At 40.2% G+C, this 17,684-nt stretch overlaps 4 protein-coding genes across 30 annotated transcripts in view; all 4 read left to right on the top strand.

The window, feature by feature from the left end:
- Nucleotides 1-17,684, top strand: part of LOC113524163 (protocadherin alpha-C2-like) — a 230,910-nt gene that overhangs the window by 135,464 nt on the left and 77,762 nt on the right. For 2 of the 27 annotated variants that reach the window (XM_053241321.1, XM_053241301.1), the window contains exon 1: nucleotides 7,494-10,340. The exons of 21 other annotated variants lie outside the window; for them this stretch is intronic. In XM_053241321.1, the coding sequence (XP_053097296.1) occupies nucleotides 7,899-10,340 (2,442 nt within the window). In that variant the 5' untranslated portion in view covers nucleotides 7,494-7,898. 4 more of the 27 variants (XM_053241322.1, XM_053241302.1, XM_053241305.1 and 1 more) reach the window with 3 other exon arrangements.
- Nucleotides 1-17,684, top strand: part of LOC113524154 (protocadherin gamma-A10) — a 101,031-nt gene that overhangs the window by 10,102 nt on the left and 73,245 nt on the right. The window lies entirely within an intron of this gene.
- Nucleotides 414-2,870, top strand: LOC128320908 (protocadherin beta-16-like). Its single transcript, XM_053241355.1, has one exon. The coding sequence runs from the start codon at nucleotides 414-416 to the stop codon at nucleotides 2,868-2,870; it is 2,457 nt and encodes an 818-aa protein (XP_053097330.1).
- Nucleotides 4,158-7,118, top strand: LOC128320910 (protocadherin beta-16-like). Its single transcript, XM_053241356.1, has one exon. It carries the CDS (start codon nucleotides 4,158-4,160, stop codon nucleotides 6,609-6,611), a length of 2,454 nt encoding a protein of 817 aa, XP_053097331.1. The 3' UTR covers nucleotides 6,612-7,118.

Here is a 17,684-nt window from a genome sequence, read left to right as displayed (position 1 = left end):
AGTTTCACTGCTTGTTGTTTTAAAATGTGATGAAAATGCTGATTGGTGTGGTATATTTCAGCTCTTTCCTTTTCAGTCACACAGATTACTCTGACAGATCTTGCTATCACATGTCTTTCTCAGTGTTTCATGATTATTTGGAATGTAGGTTAACGGACACGAGCCTTTTAAATGCAAGTGCATTTTCAGCATTCATACTCTAAGGGCCGCTATTTGACAAGATTCGTGTAGAACGGAACTGAAAACTACTCAAAATCCCTCCTACTGACGGCTTCATTAATGAGGGAACAACGATTTCTTTTTGCTGCTCCGACAACAGCAGGCTGCATCAGATTCTGCTTTTCGGTTACAGGAAGCTTTGCATTTCACAATTTATATTTTAATAATGATTAGAGGATAACGTCACTATCAATATGGTTTATTTGCGCTCGTGTGTTGCTTCTCGGCATCGTCGGATGACTACAACGCAGCTAAAATGGCAGACTGTGTTTTTTATTTTCTGTGTTTACGGGATGGACTTCGTCTTTTGTCAAGCGCGATATTCCATCCCGGAGGAGACTCCAGAGGGATCATTTGTAGGAAACATCGCCAACGATTTGGGAATAGAGATAAGTAGACTTGTTTCTGGGAAAGCTCGGGTTGTAACAAAGGGCGGCCGGCAATATGTCGAACTGAGCAGAGACAAAGGCACCCTGGTAGTGAAGGAGAGGATAGACCGAGAGGAGCTCTGCAAGCAAACAACGCCCTGCAGCTTCAGCTTTGATCTGATCATGGAAAACCCCATAGAACTGCATCGTGTTATCGTTGAAGTACAGGATATAAATGACAATGCACCAAAATTTCCTAAAGGTACCGTCAGTTTACAAATTAGTGAGAACACAGCACCTGGGAAACGCTTTCATTTAGACAGCGCTGTAGATTTGGACGTCGGTGTAAATGGTATTGGAAGCTATTCTCTCAGTCCTACCGATCATTTCAAGCTAGAAATACATAATCATGCCGATGGGCAAAAATATGTCGAAATGATTTTAAACCATGAGCTCGACCGAGAAGCACGCGATGAGCTAAAATTAGTTCTGACTGCATATGACGGAGGATCACCGAAAAAATCAGGCACAATGCAAATTCATATTTCTGTATTAGATGCGAATGATAATGCTCCGGTGTGTAAACAATCAGTTTATAAAGCAGAAGTGAAGGAAAATTCTCCAGTTGGTACAGTCGTGACTGCAGTAAGTGCCACTGATGCGGACGAAGGAATAAACGGTGTAGTCTTATATTCTATTGCTCAGGCTAGTGTAGAAGCCAGGAATGTTTTTGACATAAACACGGAAACAGGAGAGATTACAACTTTACAAGGATTAGACTATGAGGCTGAAAAAAGTTATCAGTTAAATATCAATGCAATGGATAAAGGGGGCTTAACAGATACCTGTAAAATAATTATAGAAGTTATTGATGAAAATGATAACTCTCCCTCCATACAGCTCATGTCATTTTCAAACATCATCTCAGAAAATTCTCCAATCGGAACAACCGTGGCTGTAATTAATGTAGAAGACGTAGATTCCGGTAAAAATGGGCTCCTGCAGTGTAAAATAAATGAAAACACACCGTTTAAAATAGAATCGTCGCTTTCTGATTACTATGCAGTAATCACTGATGAAACTCTTGATCGAGAAAATATGGCTGAATACAACATAACCATTCTGGTATCAGATCAAGGAAGTCCTGCACGACACAATAACAAAACGATAAATGTAAAGATTTCCGATGTGAATGATAATCCACCCGTCTTCAGTTCTGATGAGTATAAAACAGTAGTTATTGAAAACAACTCTCCGGGTGTGGCTGTGCTGACAGTAAAAGCGAGCGATGCTGACTGGGGCCCAAATGCGCGACTGTCTTATTATTTGGACGATAATAATATACAGGGCAACCCAGTGAGTTCTTTCGTCTCAGTGAATTCAGACAGCGGGGTTATACATGCAGTCAAGGCCTTTGATTATGAGCAAATGAAAACGTTCAGCTTTAATGTGACAGCACGAGACGGAGGGTCGCCTCCTTTAAGTTCTGAAGTCACAGTAACAATCATCGTTCAAGATCAGAATGACAACGCTCCTCAGGTTCTCTACCCAGTACAGACTGGTGGCTCTGTGCTGGCTGAGATTGTGCCTCGTTCAGCAGATGTCGGCTATCTGGTCACTAAAGTGGTGGCTGTTGATGTGGACTCTGGACAGAACGCCTGGCTGTCCTACAAACTCCACAAAGCCACAGACAGGGCGCTGTTTGAAGTGGGAGCGCAGAATGGAGAGATACGAACTGTGCGCCAGGTCACTGACAAAGATGCTGTGAAACAAAAGCTCACTGTACTTGTGGAGGATAACGGACAGCCATCTCGCTCCGCTGTAGTTAACATCAATGTAGCTGTAGCGGACACTTTCCCTGAAGTGCTCTCAGAATTCACTGACTTTACGCACAACAAACAATATAATGATGACCTCACCTTTTATTTAGTTTTAGCATTAGCTGCTGTTTCTTTCCTTTTCATCACAACTGTAGTGGTTATAATATCAGTAAAGATCTACAGGTGGAGACAATCGCGCATCTTCTATCAGTCCAATCTCCCAGTTATTCCCTACTATCCACCCGGTTACGCAGACACAGGAGTTACTGGAACTCTGCCACACATGTATAATTATGATGCTTGTATGACGACTGACTCGAGGAAGAGTGACTGTAAATATTCTACCCTTGGAGGACAAAGTGTTTTAGTTGTGGACTCGAGTTTCACGGAAACGATGCAGCGCGCGATGAGAGAAAAACAATTCCAGCAAGAACTAGAGTCACCAGAAGTGGTAAGGAAATAACCTTTTAATCGATAGCATATCAACGTATATTTGAAATATGTCGTGAAAAAACCAATAAAAGCTTTATTTACTTTTTTAAAAAATTGTAATGTTTATTTTTAGGCTAAGTATTAGTTTAGAAAAGACGTGTGGGTAGTTAAATTTAGAATCACCGGAAGTGGTAAGGAAATACCGGTTTAATTTAAGGCAATTTAACTGCCTTAAAGCATAGACAATAAAATAGCAATAAAACGGTTCCTTTTTGACTTTAAATTTTTAATTCATTTATTTCTTTCGTGGTGAGCATGCTAAACGCACTTACACAGCTCAGTGTTTAACATATAATGCTTAAACATAATTTGGGAAGAGAACTGCAGATTCCATTGCAAAACATGACTAATATTGTTACTTAATAACGTTTAAAAAATGCTTTCAAATTTTCCCTGTCTGCAGTTTCATCACTAATTAACTTGCTTCACCTGAGTGACCTTGTTTAATTTCTGGAGAAGTTTGTTGTGAATGTAGAGCATGGGTTTGAGATCAGAAAATCCGCTTCACAAAGTAGTGTCTTCATAAAGTGCCTTCATTAATGAGCACAATGTTCTGAAGCTGAAAGGTTAAACAAAATTTTTCATTTTGTTCACTAATAAAGTTTTGATATTTCCGTCTGGCGCTGTTCATCTCTGTGATGCTGAATTAGCTCCAGTCTTACTTCAACTCTGCTCTCCTGCGTAATCTTCTATACAACACTGAGATTATTAATTTCTCTTAATATTGTTGATTTTTTTAGTGTGACGTGTTTCAATTAAATATGAAATACATTCCTAACATTTCTAAAAATTTTGTTTGGCTCAGTCTGGACATATTAACAACATATCCATGGTGGTGGTGGCATAGTTTCACTGCTTGTTGTTTTAAAATGTGATGAAAATGCTGATTGGTGTGGTATATTTCAGCTCTTTCCTTTTCAGTCACACAGATTACTCTGACAGATCTTGCTATAACATGTCTTTCTCAGTGTTTCATGATTATTTGGAATGTAGGTTAACGGACATAAGGCTTTTAAATGCAAGTGCATTTTCAGCATTCATACTCTAAGGGCCGCTATTTGACAAGATTCGTGTAGAACGGAACTGAAAACTACTCAAAATCCCTCCTACTGACGGCTTCATTAATGAGGGAACAACGATTTCTTTTTGCTGCTCCGACAACAGCAGGCTGCATCAGATTCTGCTTTTCGGTTACAAGAAGCTTTGCATTTCACCATTTATATTTTAACAATGATTAGAGGATAACGTCACTATCAATATGGTTTATTTGCGCTCGTGTGTTGCTTCTCGGCATCGTCGGATGACTACAACGCAGCTAAAATGGCAGACTGTGTTTTTTATTTTCTGTGTTTACGGGATTGACTTCGTCTTTTGTCAAGCGCGATATTCCATCCCGGAGGAGACTCCAGAGGGATCATTTGTAGGAAACATCGCCAACGATTTGGGAATAGAGATAAGTAGACTTGTTTCTGGGAAAGCTCGGGTTGTAACAAAGGGCGGCCGGCAATATGTCGAACTGAGCAGAGACAAAGGCACCCTGGTAGTGAAGGAGAGGATAGACCGAGAGGAGCTCTGCAAGCAAACAACGCCCTGCAGCTTCAGCTTTGATCTGATCATGGAAAACCCCATAGAACTGCATCGTGTTATCGTTGAAGTGCAGGATATAAATGACAATGCACCAAAATTTCCTAAAGGTACCGTTAGTTTACAAATTAGTGAGAACACAGCATCTGGGACTCGCTTTCCATTAGACAGCGCTGTAGATTTGGACGTCGGTGTAAATGGTATTGGAAGCTATTCTCTCAGTCCTACCGATCATTTCAAGCTGATAAATGATCAGGAGGTCGACAGAAAAATCGTAGACATGGTTTTGCATCGTGAACTTGACCGAGAGGAAAGTAATAAGCTAGAATTAATCCTCACTGCATATGACGGAGGATCTCCTAAAAAATCAGGCTCAATGCGAATTTATATTTCTGTATTAGATGCGAATGATAATGCTCCGGTGTGTAAACAATCAGTTTATAAAGCGGAAGTGAAGGAAAATTCTCCAATAGGTACAGTCTTAACTGCAATAAGTGCCACTGATGCTGATGAAGGTTTAAATGGACTAGTGTCATATTTCTTTGCTCAAGCTAGTGAAGAAGCAAGGAGGCTTTTTAAAATAAACTCAGAAACAGGAACTATTACAACGTTAGACACTTTAGATTACGAGACTGAAAAAAGTTATGAAATAAATATAAATGCAGTGGACAACGGGGGGCTTAAAGATACATGTAACGTTATAATAGAAGTTATTGATGAAAATGATAACTCTCCCTCCATACAGCTCATGTCATTTTCAAACACCATCTCAGAAAATTCTCCAATCGGAACAACCGTGGCTGTTATTAATGTAGAAGACGCAGATTCCGGTAAAAATGGGCTCGTGCAGTGTAAAATAAATGAAAACATACCGTTTAAAATAGAATCGTCGCTTTCTGATTACTATGCAATAATCACTGATGAAACTCTTGATCGAGAAAATATGGCAGAATACAACATAACCATTCTGGTATCAGATCAAGGAAGTCCTGCACGACACAATAACAAAACGATAAATGTAAAGATTTCCGATGTGAATGATAATCCACCCGTCTTCAGTTCTGATGAGTATAAAACAGTAGTTATTGAAAACAACTCTCCGGGTGTGGCTGTGCTGACAGTAAAAGCGAGCGATGCTGACTGGGGCCCAAATGCGCGACTGTCTTATTTTTTGGACGATAATAATATACAGGGCAACCCAGTGAGTTCTTTCGTCTCAGTGAATTCAGACAGCGGGGTTATACATGCAGTCAAGGCCTTTGATTATGAGCAAATGAAAACTTTCAGCTTTAATGTGACAGCACGAGACGGAGGGTCGCCTCCTTTAAGTTCTGAAGTCACAGTAACAATCATCGTTCAAGATCAGAATGACAACGGTCCTCAGGTTCTCTACCCAGTACAGACTGGTGGCTCTGTGCTGGCTGAGATTGTGCCTCGTTCAGCAGATGTCGGCTATCTGGTCACTAAAGTGGTGGCTGTTGATGTGGACTCTGGACAGAACGCCTGGCTCTCCTACAAACTCCACAAAGCCACAGACAGGGCGCTGTTTGAAGTGGGAGCGCAGAATGGAGAGATACGAACTGTGCGCCAGGTCACTGACAAAGATGCTGTGAAACAAAAGCTCACTGTGCTTGTGGAGGATAACGGACAGCCATCTCGCTCCGCTGTAGTTAACATCAATGTAGCTGTAGCGGACACTTTCCCTGAAGTGCTCTCAGAATTCACTGACTTTACGCACAACAAACAATATAATGATGACCTCACCTTTTATTTAGTTTTAGCATTAGCTGCTGTTTCTTTCCTTTTCATCACAACTGTAGTGGTTATAATATCAGTAAAGATCTACAGGTGGAGACAATCGCGCATCTTCTATCAGTCCAATCTCCCAGTTATTCCCTATTATCCACCCGGTTACGCAGACACAGGAGTTACTGGAACTCTGCCGCACATGTATAATTATGATGCTTGTATGACGACTGACTCGAGGAAGAGTGACTGTAAATATTCTACACTTGGAGGACAAAGTGTTTTAGTTGTGGACTCGAGTTTCACGGAAACGATGCAGCGCGCGATGAGAGAAAAACAATTCCAGCAAGAACTAGAGTCACCAGAAGTGGTAAGGAAATAACCTTTTAATCGATAGCATATCAACGTATATTTGAAATATGTCGTGAAAAAACCAATAAAAGCTTTATTTACTTTTTTAAAAAATTTTAATGTTTATTTTTAGGCTAAGTATTAGTTTAGAAAAGACGTGTGGGTAGTTAAATTTAGAATCACCGGAAGTGGTAAGGAAATACCGGTTTAATTCAAGGCAATTTAACTGCCTTAAAGCATAGACAATAAAATAGCAATAAAACGGTTCCTTTTTGACTTTAAATTTTTAATTCATTTATTTCTTTCGTGGTGAGCATGCTAAACGCACTTACACAGCTCAGTGTTTAACATATAATGCTTAAACATAATTTGGGAAGAGAACTGCAGATTCCATTGCAAAACATGACTAATATTGTTACTTAATAACGTTTAAAAAATGCTTTCAAATTTTCCCTGTCTGCAGTTTCATCTCTAATTAACTTGCTTCACCTGAGTGACCTTGTTTAATTTCTGGAGAAGTTTGTTGTGAATGTAGAGCATGGGTTTGAGATCAGAAAATCCGCTTCACAAAGTAGTCTCTTCATAAAGTGCCTTCAGTAATGAGCATAATGTTCTGAAACTGAAAGGTTAAACAAAATTTTTCATTTTGTTCACTAATAAAGTTTTGATATTTCCGTCTGGCGCTGTTCATCTCTGTGATGCTGAATTAGCTCCAGTCTTACTTCAACTCTGCTCTCCTGCGTAATATTCTATACAACACTGAGATTATTAATTTCTCTTAATATTGTTGATTTTTTTAGTGTGACGTGTTTCAATTAAATATGAAATACATTCCTAACATTTCTAAAAATTTTGTTTGGCTCAGTCTGGACATATTAGCAACATATCCATGGTGGTGGTGGCATAGTTTCACTGCTTGTTGTTTTAAAATGTGATGAAAATGCTGATTGGTGTGGTATATTTCAGCTCTTTCCTTTTCAGTCACACAGATTACTCTGACAGATCTTGCTATCACATGTCTTTCTCAGTGTTTCATGATTATTTGGAATGTAGGTTAACGGACACGAGCCTTTTAAATGCAAGTGCATTTTCAGCATTCATACTCTAAGGGCCGCTATTTGACAAGATTCGTGTAGAACGGAACTGAAAACTACTCAAAATCCCTCCTACTGACGGCTTCATTAATGAGGGAACAACGATTTCTTTTTGCTGCTCCGACAACAGCAGGCTGCATCAGATTCTGCTTTTCGGTTACAGGAAGCTTTGCATTTCACAATTTATATTTTAATAATGATTAGAGGATAACGTCACTATCAATATGGTTTATTTGCGCTCGTGTGTTGCTTCTCGGCATCGTCGGATGACTACAACGCAGCTAAAATGGCAGACTGTGTTTTTTATTTTCTGTGTTTACGGGATGGACTTCGTCTTTTGTCAAGCGCGATATTCCATCCCGGAGGAGACTCCAGAGGGATCATTTGTAGGAAACATCGCCAACGATTTGGGAATAGAGATAAGTAGACTTGTTTCTGGGAAAGCTCGGGTTGTAACAAAGGGCGGCCGGCAATATGTCGAACTGAGCAGAGACAAAGGCACCCTGGTAGTGAAGGAGAGGATAGACCGAGAGGAGCTCTGCAAGCAAACAACGCCCTGCAGCTTCAGCTTTGATCTGATCATGGAAAACCCCATAGAACTGCATCGTGTTATCGTTGAAGTGCAGGATATAAATGACAATGCACCAAAATTTCCTAAAGGTACCGTCAGTTTACAAATTAGTGAGAACACAGCACCTGGGAAACGCTTTCATTTAGACAGCGCTGTAGATTTGGACGTCGGTGTAAATGGTATTGGAAGCTATTCTCTCAGTCCTACCGATCATTTCAAGCTGATAAATGATCAGGCGGTCGATAAAAAATTCGTAGAAATGGTTTTGCATCATGAACTTGACCGAGAGGAACGTAATAAGCTAGAATTAATCCTCACTGCATATGACGGAGGATCTCCTAAAAAATCAGGCTCAATGCGAATTTATATTTCTGTATTAGATGCGAATGATAATGCTCCGGTGTGTAAACAATCAGTTTATAAAGCAGAAGTGAAGGAAAATTCTCCAATAGGTACAGTCTTAACTGCAATAAGTGCCACTGATGCTGATGAAGGTTTAAATGGACTAGTGTCATATTTCTTTGCTCAGGCAAGTGACGAAGGAAAGAGGCTTTTTACGATAAACTCAGAAACAGGAACTATTACAACGTTAGACACTTTAGATTACGAGACTGAAAAAAGCTATGAATTAAATATCAATGCGATGGATAAATGGGGCTTAACAGATACCTGTAAAATAATTATAGAAGTAATTGATGAAAATGATAACACACCCTCCATACAGCTCATGTCATTTTCAAACATCATCTCAGAAAATTCTCCAATCGGAACAACCGTGGCTGTAATTAATGTAGAAGACGCAGATTCCGGTAAAAATGGGCTCGTGCAGTGTAAAATAAATGAAAACATACCGTTTAAAATAGAATCGTCGCTTTCTGATTACTATGCAATAATCACTGATGAAACTCTTGATCGAGAAAATATGGCTGAATACAACATAACCATTCTGGTATCAGATCAAGGAAGTCCTGCACGACACAATAACAAAACGATAAATGTAAAGATTTCCGATGTGAATGATAATCCACCCGTCTTCAGTTCTGATGAGTATAAAACAGTAGTTATTGAAAACAACTCTCCGGGTGTGGCTGTGCTGACAGTAAAAGCGAGCGATGCTGACTGGGGCCCAAATGCGCGACTGTCTTATTTTTTGGACGATAATAATATACAGGGCAACCCAGTGAGTTCTTTCGTCTCAGTGAATTCAGACAGCGGGGTTATAAACGCAGTCAAGGCCTTTGATTATGAGCAAATGAAAACTTTCAGCTTTAATGTGACAGCACGAGACGGAGGGTCGCCTCCTTTAAGTTCTGAAGTCACAGTAACAATCATCGTTCAAGATCAGAATGACAACACTCCTCAGGTTCTCTACCCAGTACAGACTGGTGGCTCTGTGCTGGCTGAGATTGTGCCTCGTTCAGCAGATGTCGGCTATCTGGTCACTAAAGTGGTGGCTGTTGATGTGGACTCTGGACAGAATGCCTGGCTCTCCTACAAACTCCACAAAGCCACAGACAGGGCGCTGTTTGAAGTGGGAGCGCAGAATGGAGAGATACGAACTGTGCGCCAGGTCACTGACAAAGATGCTGTGAAACAAAAGCTCACTGTACTTGTGGAGGATAACGGACAGCCATCTCGCTCCGCTGTAGTTAACATCAATGTAGCTGTAGCGGACACTTTCCCTGAAGTGCTCTCAGAATTCACTGACTTTACGCACAACAAACAATATAATGATGACCTCACCTTTTATTTAGTTTTAGCATTAGCTGCTGTTTCTTTCCTTTTCATCACAACTGTAGTGGTTATAATATCAGTAAAGATCTACAGGTGGAGACAATCGCGCATCTTCTATCAGTCCAATCTCCCAGTTATTCCCTATTATCCACCCGGTTACGCAGACACAGGAGTTACTGGAACTCTGCCACACATGTATAATTATGATGCTTGTATGACGACTGACTCGAGGAAGAGTGACTGTAAATATTCTACGCTTGGAGGACAAAGTGTTTTAGTTGTGGACTCGAGTTTCACGGAAACGATGCAGCGCGCGATGAGAGAAAAACAATTCCAGCAAGAACTAGAGTCACCAGAAGTGGTAAGGAAATATTCGTTTAATCTACTGCTTTACTTTATTCATACATTATTACTGCACATATAACATATTTACTCATATATATATATATATATATATATATATATATATATATATATATATATATATATATATATATATATATATCAAATAGTTTTCCATTTTGTACATTTAGCAAAACTATTTCAAATGCAGTATAGATGTACATGGATGTGTATCAGGTTGAATTCAGAAACTGTGCTTCTCAGTAGCCAAAGCCGTCTCTCTGTTCTTAAGGTGTTTTCTGCAATTTGCATGAAGGTCTCATGTTAAAACGTGATTTCTTTCCTATTTCGTCTTTCCATTCGCTGTTCCTCTCTGAGATGCAGAAGAAGCAGTCCTTCACTGTTCAGTACTATCTTTAATGGGTTTCTCTCAGTATAATTGATTAACGAGCTTATGCTCGCATCACCACTGAATCCTGAAAGAGTGATTGTAAATACTGCACACTTGGCTGACAACATGTTTGACATTTGACCTGTGTCAAGTTTCATTGAGAAGCAATGCGCACTGATGGAGCAAAAAAAGTAATGAAGTCGTTGGAAGATCGTGAATCTGGTATATATGAGTTGTTGAAATATACTGTGCAAAACATGTTTGTATCATATTTGCTTTCAACTAACAGCTTTAACCAAAAGCTGTCCGTTGAGAACTGCATAGGGTGAAAGATAAACATTTCAAACAAGAAACAATAATGAAATATCAGTGTATTATTTTCCATAGCAATGCGAATTATTATTTAAAATATGCTTTACTACAATAACAGTTTACTTTTGACTGATATCATTTTTTCACATGTAGACGACTCATGACGAATCATGTGAGTAGAAAATTGGTGAGACATTCCTAAGAACCCTGAAAAGTTCTTTTTTAGACTGTAGTTTTATATAGTCTGCATTAAATACTTGTTTCTCCCAGGCATCATAAAATAACATTCATATACAACATGTGTTTGGCATTTGATTAGATATCTAAAATAATGTGGCTTGATATTTCTCTCTATCACACAATATTAGGAAAATATCTGTAATACTTAGTATTGACTCAAAGGGCCGCTGTTTAACAACACAGTGCTTGGGTCGTGGTTCAGATCCTCAAATCCTCCCACATCGTCGCGTTGCATCAGAGAGAAAAAAAAGAGGCCGTGCTTTGGTTTCACACAAGATACACAGGAAAATATTTGTGTTGTGCAGTAAAGGAACGATTAGTGTTTTATTTTAGCGCCTCTGTGGATACTGAAACTTGAATATCAGAATGGGAATGCTACAAAAAAAGATCTCAAGAGCAAGCAAGGAAATATCCGCTATGGCGTTGTGGCACACGGTCCTGCTTTTCTTCGTCTTTTGTTCTGACTGCGCGTGCGGGCAGATCACTTATTCTATTCCCGAGGAAATGGCGAAAGGGTCGATGATCGGAAATATTGCTCAGGATTTGGGTTTGGATTTAAAAAGACTGAAATCAGGGAAATCACGCATCTTTTCTAGTGACAGCGCGGAATATGTGGAACTGAACAAAGAAAACGGATTGCTTCTCATTAAAGAGAAAATAGACCGGGAGTCTCTTTGCGCAAAAATAACTCCCTGCGCTCTACATCTCCAAATGATTCTGGAAAACCCGATGGAGTTATATTCTGTTACTGTCGAAATCACGGATATAAACGACAATGCTCCTAATTTTCAGAAGAATGAAATGAGGTTTGAGATAAGCGAGTCAGCAATGATCGGTGCCAGATTCGTGCTTGGAGAAGCTGTCGATCCGGATGTTGGAATAAACGGGCTTAAAAGCTATTCCCTTAAACCGACGGATAATTTTGTGTTAGACAAACAAGTTGATGTAGGGAAGATTGTGGAGATGGTGCTACAAAAGCCCCTTGATCGAGAAAAGCAAGTGAGCCTGGATTTGTCGTTGACTGCTTTTGATGGAGGAGAACCACGGCTATCGGGAACAATGCATATACATATAACGGTAGTGGATGCTAATGATAATGCTCCGATTTTTAATCAAAAAATGTATAAGGCTGCAATCCCAGAGAATGCAACAAAAGGCACCAAATTGATAACAGTAAGTGCTTCTGACGCAGATGAAGGCTCAAATAGTCATGTGACGTATGAAATATCTGACGCAATGGACAGATCTGTGGCCGCCAGCTTTCATGTAGATCAGCAAAGTGGAGAAGTTACATTAATTGGTCACTTTGATTATGAAAAATCAAGCATTTACCAGCTTGTTATTCAGGCCAGAGACCAAGGAGGACTCTCTGACACATGTAAATTAATTATTGATGTCTTGGACATTAATGATAATAAGCCCAGTATTGATATTCTTTCTATGTCTAGTTCTATATTAGAGGAGTCTAAGCCCAGTACTGTTGTTGCCATGTTGAAAGTAAATGACCTGGATTCAGGAGCAAATGGACAAGTTTACTGCATGATTAATGATAATATTCCCTTTACTATCACTTCTCAATCAAACAATTTCTTTAGCCTGCTCACAGATCAGGAATTGGATAGAGAGAGAGAAGCTGAGTATAACATCACTGTGACTTGCTCTGATGAGGGAGTTCCCTCACTCTCCAGCAGCACTTCTCTCCGTTTACACATATCAGATGTAAATGACAACGCGCCTGTTTTTGACAGAAATAATTACGAGGCCTATGTGGTGGAGAACAACACACCAGGTCTCTCTATATTCACAGTGAAGGCCAGTGACGCAGACTCCAACCAGAATGCTCGGGTTTCTTATATTTTAGAAGAGAGCACTGTCAATGGAGTTCCTGTATCATCATATGTGTCAGTCAGTGCTGATAGTGGAGTCATTAATGCCGTGCGCTCTTTCGACTACGAGCAGTTAAAGGACTTCCATTTCCGCATAAGAGCGCAGGACGGAGGCTCTCCTCCACTCAGTAGTAACGTGACAGTAAAAATTACCATCCAAGATCAGAATGACAACGCTCCTCAGGTTCTCTACCCAGTACAGACTGGTGGCTCTGTGCTGGCTGAGATTGTGCCTCGTTCAGCAGATGTCGGCTATCTGGTCACTAAAGTGGTGGCTGTTGATGTGGACTCTGGACAGAATGCCTGGCTCTCCTACAAACTCCACAAAGCCACAGACAGGGCGCTGTTTGAAGTGGGAGCGCAGAATGGAGAGATACGAACTGTGCGCCAGGTCACTGACAAAGATGCTGTGAAACAAAAGCTCACTGTACTTGTGGAGGATAACGGACAGCCATCTCGCTCCGCTGTAGTTAACATCAATGTAGCTGTAGCGGACTCTTTCCCTGAAGTGCTCTCAGAATTCACTGACTTTACGCACAACAAACAATATAATGATGACCTCACCTTTTATTTAGTTTTAGCATTAGCTGCTGTTTCTTTCCTTTTCATCACAACTGTAGTGGTTATAATATCAGTAAAGATCTACAGGTGGAGACAATCGCGCATCTTCTATCAGTCCAATCTCCCAGTTATTCCCTATTATCCACCCGGTTACGCAGACACAGGAGTTACTGGAACTCTGCCACACATGTATAATTATGATGCTTGTATGACGACTGACTCCAGAAAGAGTGACTGTAAATATTCTACACTTGGAGGACAAAGTGTTTTAGTGATGGACCCGAGTTTTACAGAAACTATGCAACACAAAATAAAAGAAAACGCCTGCTCGGATAACGATTCCCCTCTGGAAGAGGTAAGAGTTTTCCCATATGTTTTTTTGTTTTTTCGATTGGACTGCATCATGCCGTTTTGTGCTGTGAAAAATCCATCCACTAACACTGAGATAATATAGGTAGCTTAGTTGTTAGATTACTGATATTGTTCTCCTGATGAAACAAGCCCAATTAGCAATAATTCATCCCATTTTTATAGATATTGACAAGGTCATTGAGTGTGGATGGAGTTGGTTTAAATTTTAGGGGATTAGGTTCAGAAAGAACATTGCACAAATTCAGTTTCTTACGCAAAAACACCCACAGCCCCTTGATGTTTTGTGCAAGCTTTCTAGTTTCTTCTTGTGCTTTTGGGCAGTTTCTCGAAATAATTTTATTCGTTTTGTTTTTTTTTTTTTGTTGTTGTTTTTTGTGAGCAGCATATGCACTCACAAGGCGAGTGGACATAACAGACTAAATAAATGCATTCAGATTATGTTTGCATTTAAGGTTCGAATGGCTGCATCACTCCTTAAGCAATTCGCACACGTGGCTTCAAAGAAAATGTGAAAGGAATTTCCTGTTTTGTCCTCCGCGGAACTCAGCTGTACTTTTTTTCCTTCACTGGAGCTGTTCATCTCTGTAGTGCTGAAATAGCTCCAGTCTCATTCCTTTCCCGGGAGGCGCAATGTTTAATAATATCAGTATTATTGAATGATGATATTCCTACTGCATATTTAATTTGGTAACCTACTCTATATGTCTATAAAATTTATTCAAAATTTGTTAATTTTTGGTTTCATCAAAGTTACGAAATTACAAAAAAAAGTACAGTTTGTGATAACCTAAGCATTTGAGAGCGTGTGTGTTTAAAAATATTGGAATTTTGTTTACAAGATAAAATATAATACATTTTCGTTATTACAAGCTTTTTTATTGTTTGGGTGTTTTGAATGTGGGAATATGTCCCTCATGAACAAGTGCGTGCATTTTCAGAATTCATACTCTAAGTGCCGCTATTGGACAACAATCTGCGTTCTACTGGAACTGAAATCCACTGTTAGCCTTTTTTTTTTTTAATCGATGAGGTACCAGTATTTCTGGTGGCTCTGCTCCGATTAGAGCACCTCGTCTCTGTTCCGGATTTTTCTTTTATTTCATTTTTGCCCTTTTAAGTTCTACAATGCTGAAAGCGTAAGGCTGCTATCGCTATGGCTTGTTTTCTCTCATATGTCGCTTGTAGTCGTCGGATCACAACAACGCAGCTAAAATGGCAGACTGTGTTTTTTATTCTCTGTGTTTACGGGATGGATGTTGTCTTTTCTCAAGCGCGATATTCCATCCCAGAAGAAATGCCAGAGGCATCATTTGTAGGCAACATCGCGAAGGATTTGGGAATAGAGATAAGTAGACTTGTTTCTGGGAAAGCTCGGGTTGTAACAAAGGGCGGCCGGCAATATGTCGAACTGAGCAGAGACAAAGGCACCCTGGTAGTGAAGGAGAGGATAGACCGAGAGGAGCTCTGCAAGCAAACAACGCCCTGCAGCTTCAGCTTTGATCTGATCATGGAAAACCCCATAGAACTGCACCGGGTGACAGTTGAGGTATTAGACATAAATGACAATGCACCGGTATTCCTTAAAGATGTCGTGAGTTTGGAAATAAGCGAAAATGCAGCAACTGAGACTCGGTTTCCTTTAGACAGCGCTGTAGACATGGACGTCGGAATAAATGGCATCCAGAATTACGCCCTTTCTTCCACCGATAATTTCAAATTGGAAATAAATAGTCAGGACGATGGAAGAAAATACATAGAAATGATTTTACAACGTGAACTGGACCGAGAGGAACGCGATGAGCTAAAATTGGTTCTGACTGCATATGACGGAGGATCACCGAAAAAATCAGGCACGGCGCGTATTCAGATTACTGTATTAGATACAAATGATAATGCCCCGGTGTGTAAACAATCTGTGTATAAAGTTGATGTTAGTGAAAATAGCCCGGTTGGCACACTGTTAACTACACTAAGCGCTACCGATGCTGATGAAGGAATAAACGGACAAATATCATATACTATTGTTCAAGCTAGTAAAGAAGCAAGAGAATTGTTTAAAATAAATCCGGAAACAGGAGACATTACAACGTTAAACACGTTAGATTATGAGAGTGAAACTAGCCATCAATTAAACGTTAAAGCAAGAGATAAATGGGGCCTGGCAGATACGTGCAAGGTTATTGTAGAAGTTATTGATGAAAATGATAACTCTCCCTCCATACAGCTCATGTCATTTTCAAACATCATCTCAGAAAATTCTCCAATCGGAACAACCGTGGCTGTAATTAATGTAGAAGACGCAGATTCCGGTAAAAATGGGCTCGTGCAGTGTAAAATAAATGAAAACACACCGTTTAAAATAGAATCGTCGCTTTCTGATTACTATGCAATAATTACTGATGAAACTCTTGATCGAGAAAATATGGCTGAATACAACATAACCATTCTGGTATCAGATCAAGGAAGTCCTGCACGACACAATAACAAAACGATAAATGTAAAGATTTCCGATGTGAATGATAATCCACCCGTCTTCAGTTCTGATGAGTATAAAACAGTAGTTATTGAAAACAACTCTCCGGGTGTGGCTGTGCTGACAGTAAAAGCGAGCGATGCTGACTGGGGCCCAAATGCGCGACTGTCTTATTTTTTGGACGATAATAATATACAGGGCAACCCAGTGAGTTCTTTCGTCTCAGTGAATTCAGACAGCGGGGTTATACATGCAGTCAAGGCCTTTGATTATGAGCAAATGAAAACTTTCAGCTTTAATGTGACAGCACGGGACGGAGGGTCGCCTCCTTTAAGTTCTGAAGTCACAGTAACAATCATCGTTCAAGATCAGAATGACAACGCTCCTCAGGTTCTCTACCCAGTACAGACTGGTGGCTCTGTGCTGGCTGAGATTGTGCCTCGTTCAGCAGATGTCGGCTATCTGGTCACTAAAGTGGTGGCTGTTGATGTGGACTCTGGACAGAATGCCTGGCTCTCCTACAAACTCCACAAAGCCACAGACAGGGCGCTGTTTGAAGTGGGAGCGCAGAATGGAGAGATACGAACTGTGCGCCAGGTCACTGACAAAGATGCTGTGAAACAAAAGCTCACTGTACTTGTGGAGGATAACGGACAGCCATCTCGCTCCGCTGTAGTTAATATCAATGTAGCTGTAGCGGACACTTTCCCTGAAGTGCTCTCAGAATTCACTGACTTTACGCACAACAAACAATATAATGATGACCTCACCTTTTATTTAGTTTTAGCATTAGCTGCTGTTTCTCTCCTTTTCATCACAACTGTAGTGGTTATAATATCAGTAAAGATCTACAGGTGGAGACAATCGCGCATCTTCTATCAGTCCAATCTCCCAGTTATTCCCTACTATCCACCCGGTTACGCAGACACAGGAGTTACTGGAACTCTGCCACACATGTATAATTATGATGCTTGTATGACGACTGACTCGAGGAAGTGTGACTCAAAGTTCTCCACACTAAGAGCTCAAAATGTTTTATTGGTGGATCCGACGTTTACCGAGACTGTGCAGAGAGCAATGAATCGAAAAAATAGTTTGGAAGATCCAGATTCTCCAGAATCGGTAAGA

This window comes from Pangasianodon hypophthalmus, chromosome 17, assembly GCF_027358585.1.
Source record: "Pangasianodon hypophthalmus isolate fPanHyp1 chromosome 17, fPanHyp1.pri, whole genome shotgun sequence".
Taxonomy (NCBI): domain Eukaryota; kingdom Metazoa; phylum Chordata; class Actinopteri; order Siluriformes; family Pangasiidae; genus Pangasianodon; species Pangasianodon hypophthalmus.
This window is presented reverse-complemented; position numbering and strand designations above follow the sequence as displayed.